Below are 22244 nucleotides of genomic sequence, written 5' to 3'. Positions count from 1 at the left end.
CCCCTCACTTCTCAGGGTTGGGGGCTCACAGCGCATGCCTTAGAGATCCCCACTTCCACTGCTTCCCAGCCTTGGCCTCTGCCCAGAGTCGTGCAAATTAAAGGACTTCAGGGCAACATCCATTCATTCCCTGGTCTTTATCCTCTGCTGGCCCCTGTGCTCCAGGGTTATTTTTAGTTCTGGGCAGCCAGGCCTGGTGAGCGATTGGCAGCAGGCAGAGCCCACGTTTCTGAACCCTCTGTGTTGCTTCTGGCTCAGCATGAGAGGTGGCTGGGCCCTAGGAGGGGGCTTAGGCATACCTGGCACCCAAGCCCACAGCTGCCTCATTGTCCCTGGGGGAGGAGCTGGGCTGCTGCCACTGACCCGAGGCTGGGAGCATTCTTTCCTGTTGATTCATCACAGGGAATGTTTTGGCCCAGCTGGGGTGGGGCAGGGGCACTAGGGGGACATCTTGGACATGGGCGGCCAGGAGTGGATGGCAGATCCCTGGCAGCAGGGTCATTAAGACCTGGCTGTCACCCAGGATCGAAAAAGTCCATCTCGACATCCTAGCTCTATCACACTCTGCCTGTCCAGGCCTATTCTCATTTGCACATCTGCCTTCTCCACCAGACTGGGAAGGCCCCCTCCCAGCGTCTAGCACTCCAGCACCCTGTCTAGCATGTAGGAGAAAATCAATAAAGGCTTGTGGGATGAATGAACCTTTGGAAGGACATTCAGGCAAGGTGGGGGCAAGAGGGGAGACCAGGTTGGGCAGTTCTGGGCCTAGGGAGGAAACCAGGAGGCTAGAACCCTCTGTCCATTTTACAGATGGGGCCACTGAGGCTCAGGGTAGGACCAGGTCTAGGGTAAAGAAACTGGGGGCTGGGACTGGGGTTCAGGCACCTAAGTGCTCAGATCAGCTGATGGGACTCCTCTCTGTCAGCCATGTCCACATTTCTTCAATTCCACAGTCCCTGCTCCCTGCACTCACATCCTCCTCCCGTGAGTCTGACAAGGGCCAGGACTACATCATTCAGCTCCGTGAAGGGGTTCTCGCATTCACTGTGTATTTGCCTATCACAAACCAAAACTTCCTAGAATTACGTTGCCTGGGGCTCAGTGTTCCCAACTGTACAAAGGGCAGCGCGGAGTTTCACACAGAGGGCGGGGGGCAGTATTCAGTACAGTAAACTTCGGGGGGACTCGCGTGTTCCTGCAGTAGGGCACCGCTGCACCGCGCCACCTCGACCTCTCTGAACTAAGCCCCGAGCCTCTCCGAAAGAGCGTCCACATTGTCCTAAGAAACCGAGCTCGTGGGATTCGGCCCCTGTGACAGCCGGGCGCTCCCGCGCGAAGGGCGCTGTGCCGGGGGCCCTGGCACTCAGCAGGACTCACGGACTGGGACTCTAGGTGGGCGTCACTACCTCGTTCGGCAAAAGAGGGAACTGTGCCTGGGAGAGGGACTCCCGAGGCCGCAGCGGCCCTCCCTGCAAAACAGCCGCAGGCCCCGCGCCGCCCTTTCCCGGGAACTCCGCTCCCCCGACCCCTGCGGCTCCCGCCCCCGGGACTTCCCGGCCCCGCCGGCTGCGGCTGGGCGCCCCCGCCACCTGGCCCGTGTCCCGACGCGGGGCGCCGCGCGGAAGGCCGGGCGGGGCGCCCGCGGACTCCACGCCCGCCCGGGGCGGGGCCTGCGGGGCCTCCTCCGCGGCCAGCTCGGGGCTGGGGGGCCGCGGGCGGCAGGCGGATAAAAAGGCCCCAGGGCGCCCAGGGAGGGAGCCCGTTAGCGCTGCTCCGCCGCGGCGCCCGCCCAGCCCCGGACCGTCCGCACTCCAGCTGGTGAGCCCCCGCCCGGCCTGGCCCCTGGCCCCTGGCCCTGCGTCTGCCTCTTGGTCTGCCTCTGCTGTCCCGTCTGTCCTTCTGTCTCTCTGTGGGTCTGCAGGCCTCTGAGGGTTCCTGGAGACTGGGCCTAGGGGGTCCCATGGACCCTCAGCCCAGCCCTCCAGTCGCTCACCAACCTGCTTCCAACTGGACAAGTAACCACGTTTGGGAGCTTGGCCCAAGGCCCGCCCTGAGTGGTGCGCCCAGGCCTCAGGGGTGCTTGCATGTCTTGTTTGTGGCCGTGTGTAACCATTGCTCTACCTTCTCCCAGGGAGGAGACAGGGAAGGGGCAAGGCGGATTCAGATGTCACACTTATGACTTGGGGGACAAAGAGCCAGGGCTGATCTGGGCTCTCCAACTATCCAGACCGGACCCCTATGTTGGGGGTCGGCGTGTGACAGAAACACGGAAGGGAAGGGGACAGAAGACTTTGAGCCCCCCCTTTCCTAGCCCGGACAGGTACAGCTCAGAGACCGTTTGCTGGCACTGCTTCAGGTCCACAGAGTCAGTAACCCCGGGGAGGCCACAGGGCGGAGAGGAGGCTGCTGAGAAGAGCTGCCGAACTGCAGAGAAGAGATGAACCATCCCAAAGTTGCTGCGCCCTCAGGACAGCACCCCCCAAGCTCTCTCTTGAATACAGGCATTTGCTGTCTTCCAGCCCTCCCTACCTGTGCTAGGTCAGGCCAGGTCCTAGCATCTCCTGGCACACCTGGAGCAGGTGCCTTTGTGCCTCAAGCTGGCAAGGTCTTGGATCTGTCACTCGGTGGCATTCAGCGAAGAGCACCCTGCGCAGTGCCCTCACATCAGGGCCTGGTCATAAATCCTCCGGAACAGGGTGGAATTTCAGTCTGCTCCCTGCCTTCCTTTCCTCTTCCCCCTCTTCCAACATTCATTCTTGGTGGTTTTGAGAGCCCAGCGTCTAGCCAGGCTGCCTGGGTTTGAATCCTGACTGGGCAAGTTACGTGACTTCCCTGGACCTTATCTTCTCGTCTGTAAAATGGAGATAAGTATTTAATCTGTATTTTAAAATGTGTCATCATTATCCTCACTTTCCTCCCCTCCTCTTTCCCCTCCACCTTCTTTCCCTCCTCTGTCCCCTTCTCCTTCATTTGGGAAAGTAACGGCCACTTTTCAGGCTGCTTCCTTCTCTGAGGGAGGATGCACAGCTTGGTTCTCTGTGCTCAGTGCTAGGGGAACAGATACGTGCAGTCTGGTTGTGGCATCAGGAAGCAAACACACAAAATGCTTTGTGGAAGGCTTTGTGGGAGGGCTTAATGGAGGGGGTGGCATTCGAGCTGGTGCCGTGGGATGTGTAGGAGTTTAACAATCTTAGAGGGAAAGGAACAGAGAGAGCAAAGGCTTGGAGGCTAGGAGATGAAGGCTATAGTTTGGTGTGAGCAAAAGCTCTGGGGGGCCTATAGTGGGCAGGAAGGCCGATAAGAGGGGCTCTCCCTGCATCTGACTCTTGGTTCCCGCTGCCATCCCCCCACCTTCCAGCAGCATTCATGGAAGGCAGCTTCCCTGGCCCAGACCCCAGGGTCCTACAGCAGAAGCCCTCCCGTGCCCTCAGGTTGGTCCCTTTGAGAGGAAGGAGCTGCTGGCCTGGGGCTGTCCACAGCCTGTAATAAGACCTCCTCAGCATGGTGGGGACTTCAGCCACAAGCCAAACAGCAGACCTGCCCAGCCTACGCTGGGCCCCATCAGAGCATGTCATATGGGGGGCCCTCGAGTGCCACCCCCTCATTTTACAGGTTTTGCAGCTGACACTCAGAGAAAGGAAAACAATTGACACCAGACACAATTTGGTGGCAGAGATAGGAGCATCCTGACTCCTGGGGGTGGCAGAGGAGGTGTGGTCATCACTCAGCCAAGACCCAGTGTGACCACTGGGTCCTAGCAGCTGAGGGACCTGAGCCTGATCCATCCCATCCTTTCTTGCCATCTGGGGAGTGGTTTGGCTCAGTCCCTGGCTCTCTACCTCCTCTTCCGGGGAGCAGGGAGGAGGGAATGGGAAACAATGGAGAGCACTCTGCTCGTGGGACAGCCAGCTGGGAGCCCCCACAGGTCCTGACATGCAGAAGACAGTGTTTCAGTCTGGAAAGGAAGCGTGGGAGGGGTCAGAGGGGGAGAGCTGCAGAGGTGAGAATGGGAAGGCAGCCCCTACACAGTCTCAGGGAGTGGAGAGGGGAGCATCTAGGCTCTGTAGTGTGCGTGGAGGGAAAAGGGGCAAATCTAGAGAATGCTGCAGAGAGGAGTACCAAAGACTTGCAGTTGAGATCGGATGTGGCCTCCATTTCCTTCTTTGTATAGAGAGGAGGTGGGACCAATCTAGATCAATGGTTCTATCATAGCTCTCACAGTAGCTGTTAATAATTGTTCATTGTTGGCCGGTGTGGTGGCTCACGCTGGTAATCCCAGCACTTTGGGAGGCCAAGGTGGGTGGATCACCTGAGGTCAGGAGTTCAAGAACCGACATGGTGAAACCCTGTCTCTACTAAAAATACAAATAAATTAGCTGGGCGTGTTGGCGAATGCCTGTAATCCCAGCTACTTGGGAGGCTGAGGCAAGATAATCACTTGAACCCGAGAGGCAGAGGTTACAGTGAGGCAAGTTTGTGCTATTGCACTGCAGCCTGGGTGACAAGCAAAAATCCATCTCAATAATAATAATAATAGTAGTAGTAGTTCATTGTTACTGAATGCTTGCTCTTCTAAGGGTTTAATGTTTCTTCATTTAATCTTTACAAAAATCCTATGAGATAGTTGCTATTATTATCCCCACTTTTCAGAGGGAGATACCAAGGCAGGGAGAAACTAAATCGCTGACCCAAGATCACTTGGAAGTGAACTGGTGGAGGCAGGATTTGAACCCCAGCAGTCTGACCGTCCAGCCTGTGCTCTCAAGCACTGTGCTGCCACCTCCCACCCATGCAACCATAGATATGAATGAGTGCCACCTACACACCTGACACTATTTTGGACACTGGGGACACAGCACATCCCCATTCCCGTGGAGCTTCACTCCCAGAACTTGTCTAGTGCACTTTTAGGAGCCCACTCCACCCAGCCCCGCTGGCCAAGGCTGTTGAGAGGGAGTGGGGCAGATGCCCTCCATGGAAGTGAGAGTGGCAGGGGCCTGTGAGAGCCTTCCCACTCAAGCGGATGAGCTGCATGATTCCCCCCATGGCCGTGGAAGAGGCAGGTCTCATCAGAATGAGCTTTCTTAGCCCGTCTTCTCCATCCCGGTCCAGGTTGGCCTCAGCTCCCCTCAGCATCAGAGCCTCGGGGTGAAGGAGCTTCAGCTTTGGTGGCTCCAGAGGTCTCTGACAGCTCTAACCAGCTGTGACTCTCTCCTCTATGCCCTTCTCCACCTGCTGGTCCCAGGACCAAGGCTGCTGTGTGAGGGGGAGGTGAACTGCCCCCAGCCTCATCCTCTCTCTAAGGACCCAAAGAACATCTGATTACAGCCTCCTGGAGACAGAGGCCCTCTCTGTTTACTGCCTGAAACCCTCCCCTGGCCCCTCATTTCCTACAGGATGAAGGCAAACCCTCTGTGTGGTAGACAAGGCCCTTGATCATTGGCCCCAGCTCGTCCCTCCATCTCTTTCTCCTCCAAGCCCCCACACTGTAGTCTGGGGTAAGAGAAGGGCACTTCCTGCTCTTGCACAAACTCACCTCTTTCCCTCTTTCCTAGTCCTCTTCTCTCTACCTTGAATGCCCCTGTTCTCACCTGGGAGAATCTTATTTGCCCAATAAGGCTCAGGTTAAGTGTCCCTTCTTTGAAAGGCTTCCCTAATTCTTCTTGCTTGAGCTTCATGAAGGTAGGGAGGGTGTTTGATGTCTTCATTTCTGTGTCCCAGCACCTGGCCTGAAGCAAGTATTCCAAAAATGTGTATTGAATCTGCATGAATCATACACCTAGATGGATGTGAGGCTATCATAGGCTATCCAAGCTGCAGGAGGGATCAGATGATACGTGCTTCCATCTCCTCACTTTAGAAATAAAGAGTCAGGGCCGGGTATGGTGGCTCACGCCTGTAATCCCAGCACTTCGGGAGGCCGAGGTGGGTGGATCATGAGGTCAGGAGTTCAAGACCAACCTGGCCAAGATGGTGAAACCCCCGTCTCTACTACAAATACAAAAAAATTAGCTGGGCATGGTGGTGGGCACCTGTAATCCCAGCTACTCGGGAGGATGAGGCAGAGAATTGCTTAAACCTGGGAGGCGGAGGTTGCAGTGAGCCGAGATTGCACCACCGCACTCCAGCCTGGGCAACAGAGCGAGACTCCGTCTCAAAAAAAAAAAAAAAAAACAAAACAAAAACGGAAAAAGAGACAGTCAGGACTTAGAGAGTTGAAGAGACTTGCCCAACCCACACAGCCAATGAGTGGTGGAGTCCTTGATGCCCCTCTAATAGCCCTTTCTGCTCCAGCCTTCTAGGGTGAAGGCGACATTTCACATATTTGATTAGGTTGCTAGGAACATCAGAAGGTAGTGGCAGTGCCCCTGGGGTAGACAGTCTTGACCTGAGGGCACCCTGGGGTCTCCCCCATGACTCAAAGGGTGGATGACCTCGTCTACCTACACATAAGACTTTAGGTATGTAAGAGCGGCTGTTTACTGTGTACTCACCATCGCTAGGACTTTGCTAAGCACTTTCCATGCGGTGTTTTATTTAACACTCAACAACACTGTGAGATGGAGATTACTATCCCCATTTTACAGATGAGGAGACTGAGACTCAGTGAGGTTAAGCTTAAACTTCCTCAGGGTCACATGGCAAATGTGGTGGATTTGAACCAAATCAGCTAAACTGGCCCAGACTCAATTAATGCCACTATGCATGCACACACACACACACACACACACACACACACACACACACACACACTCTCTCTCTCTCTCTCTCTCTCTCTCTCTCTCTCTCTCTCTCTCTCTCTCTGGGGGTCTTCTTTCATTTTTCTTGCCAGGAGCTGCCAAATTGCTGAAGAGGCCTGAGATCTGGGTAGAGGTGGTGATCACTGTCATGTTTACTCATTCCTCAGGTATCTTGGCCCCTGCTGTCCTTGAAGTCACCATGCCATGGTCCTCACCAGCCACCTTCTCTCTGTTCCTGCTGCTGCTAGGCCAGCCGCCTCCCAGCAGGCCACAGTCACTGGGCACCACCAAGCTCCGGTTGGTGGGCCCAGAGAGCAAGCCAGAGGAGGGCCGCCTAGAGGTGCTGCACCAGGGCCAGTGGGGCACCGTGTGTGATGACAGCTTTGCTCTCCAGGAGGCCACCGTGGCTTGCCGCCAGCTGGGCTTCGAAGCTGCCTTGACCTGGGCCCACAGTGCCAAGTATGGCCAAGGGGAGGGTGAGTGACGGGTGCTGCCCAGCGGGATGGCAAGGAGACGGTAACAGTCTCCTCTCGGGTTGGGCTCACTAACACCCACCCATCCTTTGATACCCTGCTCACGTGACCTCCACAAGGCATTTCCTGAGTGCCTCAGCTGCACAGAGCCCCTGCTCCCACCCTCCCATTCTATCCTGTAATAAGGCCACCGCCGTCACCACCACTAAACTCCAAGTTCCTTGAACATAGCAATTGGCACACAGTGGGTGCTTAGAGAATGTTGAATGAAAAAATGGGCAAAGAGGCAGGTCTGATTCCTAGAGCTACCTGGCATTTTCCAAAAACAGATGATCAAAGACCCAGTACCCAAAGGAGATAGCGGGCAGGGTTATAAATACGAATTCCCTAGGAGACCCAACCTTCCTCCTCTCTGCCACTTTCTCCCAGGGTTTGGAAGGGGTGACTTGGTAAGTGTGGGGTCCTATGCAGGAGGCAGAGCCTGTGACCTGCCTCTCTGTGCCATCTTTGAGCATCACCCCCACTCCACAGGACCCATCTGGCTGGACAATGTGCGCTGTGTGGGCACGGAGAGCTCCCTGGACCAGTGCGGGTCTAATGGCTGGGGTGTCAGTGACTGCAGTCACTCTGAAGACGTAGGGGTGATATGCCACCCCAGGCGCCATCGTGGCTACCTTTCTGAAACCGTCTCCAATGCCCTTGGGCCCCAGGTGAGGGGGCTGTTCAGGCTCTAGTCTGAGCCAAGGGCTGGGTCAGAGGACAGAGAGCCTCCCAGAAGGTGGGCCTACAGGAGCAAGGGTAAATGGTGCAGTTTGCACTGAGCATCATCCCTGGGGCCCCGATTCCCGAGTGTGCCCTGCAGCAGGTGCATAAATAGAGGGCCCCAGCCTGAGGCAAGGCAGGCCAGAGGACCAGAGCTGACCCCACTGGGAATCACAGAAGCTGCTCCCATAAGGGAGACAGCAGTGGGGTAAGGGGCTCCCTCATCCACGAGGCCTGGCCACAATTGCTGCCTCTTCCCAGCACAAACAACCCTGAGCTAAAAACAGCCCAAGCCAAACAGGAGTGGGCAGGGCAGGGCTCTGCTGCCAGGCAGCCTCCAGCCTCAGGACAGCTGGTCACTGAAACACGTTGTGAAGGGGACTCTGTACTGGTCTAAGTCATCCCAGGGCTAGGGCTGGGGGGTCTTGTGGGCCAAAGGATCCTGCTGTGGTCTCAAGTGGCTGGTCTATGCCCATCTCAGCTCTCTCAGGGTGGCACAGAGAAGGCCCTTCCATGCCCAGCAAAAGCCTCCCAAACTCCAAGGACTCCCATCCTGATCCCAGGGAGGGCCAAATCTGCCTAGTTCTCTCCAGTTGGACAAATTCAAGGAACTGAGGGAAAGGGCTTAGACAAGCTGAGGTTCTGCCTTGCACTTACTCTGTGGCCTTTGATAATGCCTCCCCTTCTCTGGGCCTCAATTTCCTGGCCTGCTCAATGATGGGGCTGGGTGGGATGGTCTCTACAAGCTCCAAGCCCCAGCCTTTCTGCATGAAGATCTGCAGCGGGGAGTCCCGAGGCCCACAGGTGACTATGCACCCTGCAGGGCCGGCGGCTGGAGGAGGTGCGGCTCAAGCCCATCCTTGCCAGTGCCAAGAAGCATAGCCCAGTGACCGAGGGAGCCGTGGAGGTGAAGTATGAGGGCCACTGGCGGCAGGTGTGTGACCAGGGCTGGACCATGAACAACAGCAGGGTGGTGTGCGGGATGCTGGGCTTCCCCAGCGAGGTGCCTGTCGACAGCCACTACTACAGGTAGGAGCGCGGCTGGTGTAAGCCCCACAGGAGGCAGGGTTGTGGGGCAGAGGCTGAGTGCGTGTGCATGTGCCTGCATGCGATGTAGGGTGTGTGCATGAGCCTGAGTGTGGACTCATGTAAGGGGCAAGTAAATGTGCACACAGGTGAGTGTGTGATGTGTGTGGCATGTGGGACCTCGCAGAGTTCAGTGAGGACTGAGTGGCAGTGGTGTTGTCTGTGGCAGGACATCCAGCAGGTGTTGGGACTGGGGGAGAGAAAACGGGCTCTACTGAGGAATGTGCCCGGATTTCCTGCTTCACGGGTGCCTCAGAATAGTAAACAGGAAAGTGAATGAGGAGGACCTTCAGGATCCTGGGAAATACTTAGAAACAGTCAGAAAGTAAACACTGCACTGTTGAATTATGTAAACAGAACTGACTAGGTACAGAATGCGCGCTCCCTCCTGGCCCCGTGAAAACAATCGAACATAAAACTGCGTGTCCCTGGTTACAACCCTAGACTTCCCTGCAGATACTTTCAGTGACACCCACATGTAGAGTTTAGACAAACTGTTCTGGCCTCAGTTCAGCCAGTGACTGGTTTTAGGGCTTTGGGGAGGGCTTCTGGGCCTCTATCCTCAATTCTGCTGTGAATATCCCAACTCTTCCCTCATTAATTTCCTCAGCTCTGGTCCAAGCCAGGCTGTGACTGGGTTGCGTGTAAGTGAGGCATGGGGTGGGGGCCTGGAGAGAGGAGACATAAAAATATTGTCAGAAACATGGCTGAACTGTCACAGCTGATTCCATCAACCAGTAAACGACAGCCACAGTCACGGTTCTGCCAGATCCGTGTCAGGGAAGACTTGTGTTTCTCATCAAGGGAGAAATCTCCCATAGTACATGTGAGTCATCTGCTTCATCCACCCCAATCAGTTTGATCCTGCTTCCCTAAAGGGTTAGAAGGCCCTTGTTGCAGTGTCCTTGTGTCTTTGACTTAGAGGACCCCTGTCCTGAGGAAACATGGGTGGTGGCCAGTCCCTGGCTCCATCCTTGGGGATCCTGGGATGCAGCCTGACTCCCCCTGCCTGGTAATTACACACCTAGGTCTCGCTGACTCGCCTGCCACCCATGAGGAGGGCAGGCCTGATGATAGCCTGGGTGTCTCTGGGGCCGCCCTCACCAGCAAGGCCTTCACCTCCCACCTGTCCCCAGAGGGTCCCTTCTCTTGGGCCTTCCCTAAATGCTCCTCTTCCTCTGGACTTGGGAGAGGGCAAGCTTGATCCGCCTGTCCCCACTCTAGGCCTGGCTGAGGGACCTTGCTTGCCTTCCTTGTAAAATTGTTATTTGTGAGGTGGCCACCCCATCAGGGCTGCTGTGAAACTCAGCATTGAAATAAGATTTATGAACAAGTTTACAAATGTAAAGTCCTGTGCAAACTTAAGGACAACTATGAGGAACCAGGTGGCAGGGGGTGGGACTTCCACACCCCTTCCATCTCCTATCTGTTTTCTCCCATAACAGGAAAGTCTGGGATCTGAAGATGAGGGACCCTAAATCTAGGTGAGGAGCAGCACCCTAGGGGGAGGAAGCAACAGGGTGTGGCATGAAGGGCCTCTATCCCCTCCTTTCTACCTTGGCCTCCCTTAGTCCTGAAGCTCTTCCCTCAGCCCTTCCTCCACCCTCAATCTCCCTTGTCTTCTAGGCTGAAAAGCCTGACGAATAAGAACTCCTTCTGGATCCACCAGGTCACCTGCCTGGGGACAGAGCCCCACATGGCCAAGTGCCAGGTGCAGGTGGCTCCAGTCCGGGGCAAGCTGCAGCCAGCCTGCCCAGGTGGCATGCACGCTGTGGTCAGCTGTGTGGCAGGGCCTCGCTTCCGCCCACCGAAGACAAAGCCACAACGCAAAGGGTCCCGGGCAGAGGTGAGCTCTGGGGGCCCTGCACCCACACCATAGCTTGGAGGCATGGGCGGGACCCTGCCTGGTGAGGGTTGCAGGGAGGTCCAGGACATGCAGGCGAGAGGAACCAGACTGGGAGGAGGAGAGTGAATCACAGAACTGTAGAACCTTGGAATGCATTTAAAAGGATCATATATAGCCCTACCATAAATGGAAAGCTGACATCACCCTCCTTGAATAGAAGGTGACCTTAAAAACAGTAATTAAATCCTAACTACATCCCGCTGAGGGCCAGTACTGAGCCTGAGCCTGCTCCTCTGTTATAAAGAGGAGATCAGCAAGTGCTTGTGAGGCGGTACAGACGCCTCAGCGCCACACTGGGGTGGCCTCATGAGGTGGTACAGACGCCTCAGCGCCACACTTGAGACGACATCCTTGATGAGGCTGCGGTGGTGACTGATTATTGAAGAAATGGAGATCAAGAAAAACAGCTTATTCAGGGTGACAGCTATAGGAAGTCAGAGGCAGGACTGGAACTCCCCACCCTTGGTTCTGGCCACCGCCATGGAGCTTGAAGGAGTCCCGTTTGGGATTCTGCTGTGGTGGCTCAGCCCCTGCTGGCTGCCTCCTCCTCTGCCGTCCCTGAAGCAGGTTTCTCCTAGCAGGAGCTGAGGGTGCGCCTGCGCTCCGGGGCCCAGGTGGGCGAGGGCCGGGTGGAAGTGCTCGTGAACCGCCAGTGGGGCACGGTCTGTGACCACAGGTGGAACCTCATCTCTGCCAGTGTTGTGTGTCGTCAGCTGGGCTTTGGCTCTGCTCGGGAGGCCCTCTTTGGGGCCCGGCTGGGCCAAGGTGAGTGAGGTGGCCTGGGGAGGGGTGAGAAGGCCTGGATATGCCACTGGTCCATGTCTGGACGGCCCTGGGGTGACAGGGCCAGGACAGAAAATTCTCCCCCTCTGTGAAGGGGAAGCCACAAGTACGGGGTTACGGAGATGGAGCCTTGCACACAGCACCTCTCTCCCTGTCTAGGGCTAGGGCCCATCCACCTGAGTGAGGTGCGCTGCAGGGGGTATGAGCGGACCCTCAGCGACTGCCCTGCCCTAGAAGGGTCCCAGAATGGCTGTCAACATGAGAATGATGCTGCTGTCAGGTGCAATGTCCCTAACATGGGCTTTCAGAATCAGGTGAGTTTGGGTCTGCGCATGGCCTCAGGCTGGGGGCCGGGAAACCCTGGGGAGCCCCCAGGACACCACATCAAGCTAGCGGGGAGAGGTCCAGGAGAAGCGGCTAGCGCTTCTGCTTTGGGCACCAGTCTCCTTCCCTTACAGCCGGCCTGGCTGCAGCCCCTCCGAAACGTCATAGGTCACAGGGGCTCTGCAGATGGATGCGCTCTCCCACACCCGTCTCGGGTCCCCTGTGAAGCTGAGAAAGAAGGTGCCGGGGAAAGACGGCCACAGGGCTGTCGGCACGAGGGAGTCTGTGTGGGATGCTCAGGGCAGTGTCAGTGCTAATGTGGACTGTGAGCAAGTCGCTGGTGCCGCTGTAAAACGAGGTTCACGCTCTCAGGGGGTCACTGTGAATGAGGCGAGGGGCATGAAAGCCCTTGGCAAATTGCCAGTTGTCGTTAATGGTGGAGGGCAAGTGCCAGAGCAGGAGGAAGAGCCCCTGGTCCAGGCACTTCGAGTCAGATTTCTCTAGTAGGCAGGGACATTAGAGACTACCTGCTACACTGTCCTCACCTTACAGAGGAGACCAAGGCAGAGAAGGGGACTATCTTGTCTAGGGCGACACAGTGAGTTGGTTTGGGCAGCCCTCCAGGCTCACAGCCCTGAGCTCTTCCCTGCAAGGCTACCCCACTCCTCACACACCCCTCACCATTGCAGGTGCGCTTGGCTGGTGGGCGCATCCCTGAGGAGGGGCTGTTGGAGGTACAGGTGGAGGTGAACGGGGTCCCACGCTGGGGGAGTGTGTGCAGTGAAAACTGGGGGCTCACCGAAGCCATGGTGGCCTGCCGACAGCTCGGCCTGGGTTTTGCCATCCATGCCCACAAGGTAGGTCCCTGTGTTGTTTCTTCCGCATGACCTCTCACCCTCCTGGACTGAGGCCCAAAACCTCCTGTGCTAAAGCTGCTGCCTCTTTACCCATTTGGCAATTCATTACTGAGTGAAACTATGAGCTGACATGATGCCGAGTGTTGGGAACAATGTGGTGAACAAGAAGACACAGTCCTTAATGAAATGGTCAATGAGGGACACAGTTGTGTCTGCAGGAAAGATGAATAGTAGTCAGACAAGGGGGAGGAGGAATGAACAGCTTATGCAAAAGCCCTGTGGCCAGAGAAAGCTTGATTCGGCTGAGGAAATCAGGGCCAGGGGTTGTAGAGTGGCTCTGGAGAGTGCTGTCAAGCATGAGGGCAGAGGAGGCAGGGGCAAGATCACTCAAAGCTTGCAATCCACATGTTTAAAAGATTTCTTCCCTTGCTGTTTGGAAAACAGTTGGGTGGAGACTAACATGAATGCAAGGAAACACACTCAGGAGGCTATTGTAGTAGCCCAGGTGAGAAATGAGGCTAGACTGGACCAGGCAGTCCAGGGGAAATAAGTGGATAGATCTAAAATACGTCAAAAAATAAAATCAAGAGGACTTAGGCATGACTGCAAGAGAAACCTCTGCACCTGCACCCACACTGGGCTGCTGCACAATGTGGACTGGGCAACCCTGAGCACAAATGACGATCTGGGCTGCTTGAGGAGCAGCTGGGGAAATGGGAGCACAGCCCCCGGGCAGAAGGATGGGGAACAGGACCGTCCTCTGCCGTCTGGAAGAGGGAGGGGTGTAGGGCTAGCAGTGGAAGCCACGGTGGGTAGATTTTTACTTCCATACGTGGAAGGGATTTCTAACATCAGAAGGGTCCAAATGTGTCATGGACTGCCCCAGGGAATATGGGTTCTCATCACTAAAGATTTTGGGCCCAGGCTGGACACAACCTGGTGGGGGTGGTATGACTGGGGCCACACCTCAGATGGGAGTCAGGAGGTGACTCCAAAGTCACGCTGATTGGGTGACACTGGCTGTTTTCTTAGGAAACCTGGTACTGGTCGGGGATGCCGAGGGCCCAAGAGGTGGTGATGAGCGGGGTGCGCTGCTCAGGCACAGAGCTGGCCCTGCAGCAGTGCCAGAGGCACGGGCCGGTGCACTGCTCCCATGGCAGCGGGCGCTTCCTGGCTGGAGTCTCCTGCATGGACAGTGAGTGACAGAGGGCTCACAGGGCTGGGGACAGGTAGGCCTGTGCTCCTCCTCAGGGAAGGCCCTGCATGCTGGTCCCAGGCCTACGGCCAGCAGCATGGGGGAATGAATGTACCAGCTCTGCCATTTCCCAGCTGTGTGGCCCAATCACCTGTCCCATCACGATCCATACCCTGCCCCCTCACGGAGTTACTGTAAGAAAGAACACTGAGAACATGAGAAAACACAAGGACACAGAACGGCCGTTTTCAACTTTAGGTTATGAACAACAGTTTCAAACAATGGAACAGGAAATAAAATAGCAAGGGCAGTTTTTCCTTGGAACTATGTGTGTACTGGGTTACAGCATAAAATGTATTTCTTACTGTGGTTTGTAGTCAGAAAAGCAGTTTGAAAGCTGTCGTAGAGGACATACAAATATGAGCACACCCGGGGCCAAGGCCCAGCTGTGTGTTCTCTTCCTGAGCTGTGGGATTTACCCAAAAGGTTTTGGGACAAGGCCATCTGTGGCACTGCTCTGCCCCACAAACCTAGATTCTTAAGGCAGCAGCATCTCTGACATCTCCCAACCAGGTCAGTGCCAAGATGGACTATACCCAGTCCAAAGGCTACAGATAGCATCAACCCAGTGGCCACTTGACCTTCTTCTTGGCCAAATTTCAACACCAAGACATCCTTAACCTTTGTCAGTGGGCTCTTGGCTTCCTTTCTGTCCAGGGAACCCTGGTGAGAACCCTGGGCCCATCCATCAGACCCTCCCCTGCAGGGATGGGGCATCAGAACGGGTCTCCTTATCACCAAGGCCTCCCAGCACGTGGGGAGCCTGCTCCCCACTCAACTCCCCTTCCTGGGAACCTCGAACCCCTCCCTGCTCCACTGACTACAGTGGCAGCTCTCTTCTTGAACACATTTGATGGATGCTTCATGCCAGCTGGGCACAGCCAGCCAACCTGCAGCCTCTATAAACACCTGTTTTTCCTCCCTGGCTTTTCACATTGCTTTCTTTCCCTCTTCTCATTCTTTCTGAAAGCTCGCCTTCTTTCCCTAAGGAACTCTTTGTCAGTGGGCACTTCCTGGCTCTCTCCAATATATACCACAGGACCCCACAGGGCCAACTGCCAGGAGCAGATGGCTCCAGCCTGGGGCAAGCTGCGGCCGGCCTGCCCAGGTGGCATGCACGTTGTGGTCAGCGGTGTGGCAGGGCCTCACTTCCGCCCAGGACTACTTTAGTGATAATGATTTTTAGTGACAGTACAGGCAAAGTATCCAAGTTAGGTATCAGCAGAGCTTTCTGAGAGGATTATATGAACTAAGCTACATAAAGGCACTTTACAGGCTTAAAAGCATTTTACAAAAGAAATACTAGCTTACTTCAACCGCATGTTTACTGTGGGCCAGACATGTTACAGGTATCATCACATTAATATCACTATTATCTTCATCTTACAGATGATGAAAATGAGAGACAAAATGGTTAAGCAGTTACACAGCTGGTGAATTATACAGTCAGAAAGCCAAGAATGAACCCAGGTGGCCTGGCTCCAAACCCAGCAAGCTTAACCATGACACTGTAGCTGCCTCCCAGGTTAAGGTGATAGACTTCCTTTAACTGTTACTAGAACTCACCATCTCCTGACTCTTAAAATTGCCTTTTTGTGGGGTCCTCCCGGAGGGTTTAATCTGGGGGCAAGCCTGCCCTGTGCTGGAGACTAAGACTGGCTGCCTTTCCACCCTCTAAGTCACTGCCATGACCTCTGCTGCCCCAGGTGCACCAGACCTGGTGATGAACGCCCAGCTAGTGCAGGAGACAGCCTACCTGGAGGACCGCCCGCTCAGCCAGCTGTATTGTGCCCACGAGGAGAACTGCCTCTCCAAGTCTGCGGATCACATGGACTGGCCCTATGGATACCGGCGCCTACTGCGCTTCTCCACACAGATCTACAACCTGGGCCGGACAGACTTTCGTCCAAAGACTGGACGCGAGAGCTGGGTTTGGCACCAGTGCCACAGGTTAGAGCCTGCCCATGCCTTGGCACTAGAGGGTTAGGAACAAAAAGCAGGGTCCAGGGAGCAGTTTGGTCCTTCCCTGGCCACAGACAAGCTTTCCTGGGAGGGGTATGCGCTCTCCTTGCTGGCCTTGCCTGCAGGAGGCAGTGAGGGCAGCACCATCCACCTGCCCCTCCATCGCTCTCGCCTTCACTATGTCAGTGGTGCCCGTGGGGTCTGTTTTCCCCAGCAACATCCCACAGAGGCGTCACCGCCAGCAGACTTGTTCTGTTAGAATGGTATTTGACACTTTTCCTATGTTGGATCACAGGCCTTGCCTTCAGAAGCCAGGTAAAGTGGGGACTCCCAGGAACCTGGAGGCCCAAAATAGACATCCCATCCAGGGTGCTGGCTCTGCAGGAAAAGCTCGCTGGTTCCTTCAGCAGCAAGGCAAGGCCCTCAAAGAACAGCATGAACAGACTGGCACTAAAAAAGGGACAATGAACATTCTTTCCTATCAGGAGCTTCCAGACCAGAGAGAGGGAGAGAGAATGCCTGTGACAAAGGCAGCATTTTTTTTTTCTTCAGAACACAGTCATGGGTGGAGAAAGTGGAGAGGAATGGGCAATGACTTTGGGACTTGGTCTCGCCTGAGATAATAACCACCTTTCCCTGTAGCATGAACAGAGCTGTCATTATAACTGGATTGGAAACAATGGTAGCAATTTGGTCTCAGGCTGACAGGGACCCTCTTCCCAGCAGCTCAGCTCCTAGGCTGCTCATAGACCTGGTGCCCCACCTCTCCCTCCAGTTCAGGCCTTGCTGTCAGGCATCAGCCTCCTGGAGGCGACCAGGGCAGGGCTTCTACCTCTTGCCTGGGCTGAGACCCTAGGTGATGGGGGCAGCTGTGCTTGCTGCCTGGCAGGGATGCCAACAAAGTAGGCTGTGTGTCATACTAATCTTGGGTTTGGGAGGGAGAAGGGCACTGCCTACTATTGTAACTTTCCTCTTGGGTCATGATGGGGCCTGGTGCCTGTCTTCCCTACCAGCCCCTCCAGGGAGGACCCTCTCTCCTGTTGCTGCCGCACTGACAGCTCTATCCCTTCTGCAGGCATTACCACAGCATTGAGGTCTTCACCCACTACGACCTCCTCACTCTCAATGGCTCCAAGGTGGCTGAGGGGCACAAGGCCAGCTTCTGTCTGGAGGACACAAACTGCCCCACAGGTATGTGGTTTCCTGTCAGCACCTACCAGCATCTCCTCTTGTTATGTTCTTCAGCCCCTTTGGGATCAGGCTTCTCTCTGCTCCGTTCAGCCGCCCAAGGCACCTGGAGACCCTGGCTTGAAAAGTTAGCAATCAAGGCAATTTCTTACCTTCTGAAATCTTACACGGGAGGTTTTTACTTCCTCTGAATTCCCCACACACATTGTTCTTCTTTTAAAACACTCAGCACTTTCTGTCTTGGAGAAGAGTTACAGACCTGTCCTATCTCTGCTGAGCTCGCGGAGGGCAAGCATTGTCTGCTTCCTGTCTGCATACCCGCAGTCCCTAACCCTTAGGAACTGCATGGTAAACACCGGATCTTTAGAAGGTTGGAAGGATGGATAGGCGGATGCACAAATAAATTAGCACAGGAGGATTGGAATCTTCCAACCACAGTTCCTAGTTCAACAGGGATTTGCACTGGAGCAGTCAAACGAATCAAATGGATCATACCTTTGTCACAAATGTGGTTTGTCATGGTGCTGGATTCATAGCAAGATTCTAGCTCTGACGGTCCTTAATCTGTGAACCAGGCATGATGACACTGAACTGGTAAAGCAAATGAAAGACCTAGCAGCGCGCTTGGTCCTGTCTCAAAAGCTGTCCCCTTCCTTACAGGACTGCAGCGGCGCTACGCGTGTGCCAACTTTGGGGAACAGGGAGTGACTGTAGGCTGCTGGGACACCTACCGGCATGACATTGATTGCCAATGGGTGGATATCACAGACGTGGGCCCTGGGAACTATATCTTCCAGGTAAGGTGGCTGGGGGATTCCCACAGAGCCCAATTTCCTCCAGATGTTCTAAAACTTTCCCTGCGGGCAAATGAAGGGAGAATTTCCCATATAGGGTTTCCCACAGGCCTGTCACTAAAAGGAGCTGTCCTATTAGGGAAGTAACACTCAAGCTGGATCCAGGGAACCTGGGTTTGAGTCCTGATTCAGTGAACACTGGATAAATCAGCTTCTCAGTTGGAACTTCTCAGTCCCTATCTGTAAAATGGGAACATCAGTGCCTACCTCCTGGGTAATTGTTAAGAATTAATGAAGCAAATACAAACACATGTAAGGGATTATCACAGCCACAGTCAACTCATTCAGAAACCAAATCATCCATTTTCAGTTGTCCCCTCTTTCACTCCAGGTGATTGTGAACCCCCACTATGAGGTGGCAGAGTCAGATTTCTCCAACAATATGATGCAGTGCCGCTGCAAGTATGATGGGCATCGGGTCTGGTTGCACAACTGCCACACAGGTAACTCCGAGCCACTGTGGAACCAGTCATGTATAGGCTCAGGGAGCTGGAAGACTATAAATGTACCTTCTGCTCCCACACTCTAGTGTGTGACTTGTATGTGTGTGGTTTGTAAAAGGCATGGATGGAAGAGAGATGCATTTCCTTTGACATCTTACAAGGCAGATTTCTAGAACTGGTCAGACCATTGGCTTCACCCAGTAACTACATCTTCCACATCCCTGTGTGCACTTAAGGCTGTTCGATTGTAAACTGAGTTTCCAATCTGTCCTAGAATCTTTCCTGTCACCTCAAGCCATGTCAGTATTTTCTTTTCAAGTCCATTATTTTTCCTTTCTCTTTCATGTAGAAGTTAGGGTTAGGGTCCTCACAGGTAAAAGTAGAAGTCCTCTTGCTCTGTGTTGCTGTCTCCAGCTGTGATCACTGCTTGCAAGAAGGGGACCATGGAAAACAGGGCCACTTACAGGATTGGTAGCATCAGTCAAAGGAAGCATCATCATCCAGTGGGGTCAGAGAAGAGGGGCTGTTCTACCTGTCAGTAAAGACTCCCTCTATCTTCAAGGGTTAAAAATGCCTATATTTGCTATGGGATGTGCATTCACACCCACACTTGCATATGTGCGGTGGGATGGGCAGAGTTGTTCATTCAGTCAACAAACATTACTTAAGGCTCACTGTTGTGTTGAACGCTGTGCCCCAGACACTGGGAATGGAAGTGTCAGATGAGGTATGCACACATGCAAATAGCCCCAGTACTACTACTGTGTGGACTGAATGCTGAGCAAGCGGACAGAAAGCAGCCGGATGGGGCTAGCACAAGCTTCACAGAAGTAGTGTTTGAGCTGAGTTTTGAAGGAGGGGCCAACGTCAAAGATGGGAGGAGTAAAGAAGGAGCACAGGACTGGGCTTCGGAAGGTGTCACTGGTTCCCGAATCCAGTCCCACCACTTTCTAGCTGGAGGACAGTGAGGAAATCACGACCTGAGTTTTCTGTTTTGTAAAATGAGGCTGTATACTTCAAACCTACTAAGTACTAGAGCTTTTTGCAGGGAGGGTTGTGATAGTTCTAAGATAATGGATTTTATCCTGTGGGCTTCTGGGAACTATTGACAAATTTCAGTCAAGGAGGCAAAAGATCATTTAGGTTTTCAAAAAATAACCGTGGCAACAGATGGACGAAAATGAGAAGAGGAAGAACAGTCTAAGGTTTTGAATTTGTGTGGCTGAGTAGATTATGCTGCCACTTAAATGAAACAGGGATATTGAGAGGAACCAGGAACTAGAATCCAAGTCTACACACATGGAGACAGCAGATCCTCCATAATGCTGGAATCAGGCTGCAAGGGTTCCCAGGCAGTGACAAGGACAAGAAAAGTAATGCAGTCCTGCAGGTCATCTTGCCAGTGTTTAGGACCCAACAGGGTCCCTGCAGAAAACAGAAGGCACACTCGGGTGAGAGTCTGAGGTTAATTAAAGGACTATTTATAAGGAAACCAGGGGTGTTGAGATATCAAGCATAAATAAAGTAGAAAACTGTTACCTGCTTTAGGCTTGAAGAGGCGCAAGGGCTGTTTTGCAGCCAGGTGCAAGCCAGAGTTGTGAAGGAGGGTGAACCTAGCTGGAGCAGGAGTCAAAGACCATCACTGCCAGAACCACAGGGCCAAAGTAGGGGAAAGAATATTTGGCCTCTCTCCTTCCACCCTCTGACCTTCTGCTGTTGCTTTCCATTGACCCAATTCAAACAAAAAAAAAGAAGACAAAGGAACCAGAGTGATGTAATCGCTAGGGGTTAGCTTTCTAGGGCACAGAGGAAAAAAAGGGCAGAGAACGAACCTGGGGAGGGAGGCAAAGGAGAATAACTAGCACAGCCCTTTCCAATCAATAGCCTGTTCTTCCTGATGTTCCTGAAACCACACAACTGTCCCAGGCCTATTTCTATAGAATGACTGGTGTCTGTGCCCACGCCATGACTGACTTGATATAAAGGATGAGCTGGGCAAAGTGGATCTATGTAAGTTGTCAGGGAAGGGATGAGACTGTGGTAAGGTTGGCTGCTTACCTGTTTTCCTTTGGCCCACAGGGAATTCATACCCAGCCAACGCAGAACTCTCCCTGGAGCAAGAACAGCGTCTCAGGAACAACCTCATCTGAAGCCCTCACTGCACACTCCTAGCTGCTGCTGATACACCAGATACCTCAGCTTACTGGAGCCATGCCCTTCACAGAGTCCCAACTCAGAGGAAAAGGGCCAGTGCCAAGGGGCACCAAGAACCTGCTCAGGAAGCCTTTTGATGCAAGATCACCAATCCAGATGGTACTGCTTCTTCAGGGTGGCACTGGGCCTACCCCCTAAGGGCCTGGAATATGGCTTCCAGGCTTTGCTCAGCTGAGCTCTTCTTCTATAAGGAAACCCAGTCATCCCTGAATCTTGCCACAGAGATGCGGGGTTCAGGAGCTTTCAGTTCTTTAGGGATGGACTATGGTCCAGTCCCCCATCTAAGTGGTGCTTTGCAAATGTCTTGGAGGAGTATAGGACAGAGTACCAAAATACACAGCAGGTAGTGTTAGCTCTCTGCTAGGAGCTCAAAGCAACACAACTTGTATCAAAATCACAACTGGCAGAGAAACTGGTGGATCCAATCCTTTCTTCATCTGTTATTATTTACAACTCACCTCTCACACTCTGTTCTTTAGTGTCCTTACCTTTATCCTACCACACACATGGGTGTTTCTATTATCCTTGGAAGCACAGACCTCGGGCATCCCCTTATTGCCTGATGGGCCAACACCAACAGTTACTGAGTGCTTGAGAAGGGGCAAGTTTCACAGAAATGGCCAGATAGGGCCTTCCTACAGAGCAGCAAGAGTAGGCCAAGCAGAAAGACTGCTGAGGTAACATGGATCCCAGGCCCTGTCAGGGCCTCTGCCAAGGAAAAAATATGGACGATTTACCTGGCAGGCAGTCTGATCTCTCAGGATCACCACGCATCTCAGGATTGGTCTAAGCTTCAAGTCCCAACCAAGTGTCTGAAGTGAACTTTGCATTGAATAAATTTTTGCCATGGAAAGAACATCAAACAAGCTACTCATCTCTATGGAGATATGAAAACAAGTCTGGCAGTGAGAGACAGAAGACCATGGAGAAATCAGAAGGGGGAATAGTCAGTGTAGTTAAGGATGGAACCTGGGAAAGGCCACCATTCCTGCTTGATGGGGCTGTGATTTCTCTCGCTCAAGTAGAATAAAACCCCATGGTCTTCTTGACATGATTCTTGATCTTTTCTCCACTGAGACAAACTTTAGTGATGATCCTTACAGGACTGGCACCCTAATGCCAAAAAAAGGTTGCTCATTATGGACTGCTACAAAGACCAGACCAGCTGTGATTATGTACACGCCCCAAAACCACAGTCCTACCCTTTTCCCTCCCACAGAGCCAGGGCCTGGGATGCACAGGGCACACATGCTTCTCATGACTGCCCATCTACATTTCTCCAATCAGACATAAGTCTGCTTCCCAGTCAGCCTCCCCAGGCTCAGAGCTGAAACACGGGTTAGAAAGGTTAAGGGGTGAAGGATAGGGACAAGAAGGTAAAGTCTGAGGATTGTAAA

General features: G+C 53.8%; 1 protein-coding gene across 5 annotated transcripts; it reads left to right on the top strand.

The window, feature by feature from the left end:
• Positions 1-1679: 1679 nt before the first annotated feature.
• Positions 1680-21896, top strand: LOXL4 (lysyl oxidase like 4). 5 transcript variants are annotated; one of them, XM_038009420.2, is made up of 16 exons: positions 1680-1818; positions 6908-7037; positions 7135-7216; positions 7745-7923; positions 8799-9004; positions 10507-10545; positions 10688-10907; positions 11549-11732; positions 11910-12064; positions 12764-12931; positions 13964-14126; positions 15893-16136; positions 17224-17339; positions 17997-18133; positions 18522-18633; positions 20713-21896. In XM_038009420.2, exons 2-16 carry the CDS (start codon positions 6945-6947, stop codon positions 20781-20783), a joined length of 2169 nt encoding a protein of 722 aa, XP_037865348.1. In that variant the 5' UTR covers positions 1680-1818; positions 6908-6944; the 3' UTR covers positions 20784-21896. The 5 variants fall into 5 exon arrangements, with proteins under 5 accessions (XP_037865348.1, XP_007961973.2, XP_037865349.1 ...); XM_038009421.2 differs by lacking the exon at positions 1680-1818 and adding an exon at positions 4794-5498; XM_007963782.3 differs by having other exon boundaries at positions 6908-7216.
• The last annotated feature ends 348 nt before the right edge of the window (positions 21897-22244 follow it).

Source organism: Chlorocebus sabaeus, chromosome 9 (genome assembly GCF_047675955.1).
Source record: "Chlorocebus sabaeus isolate Y175 chromosome 9, mChlSab1.0.hap1, whole genome shotgun sequence".
Classification (NCBI taxonomy): Eukaryota; Metazoa; Chordata; class Mammalia; order Primates; family Cercopithecidae; genus Chlorocebus; species Chlorocebus sabaeus.
This window is presented reverse-complemented; position numbering and strand designations above follow the sequence as displayed.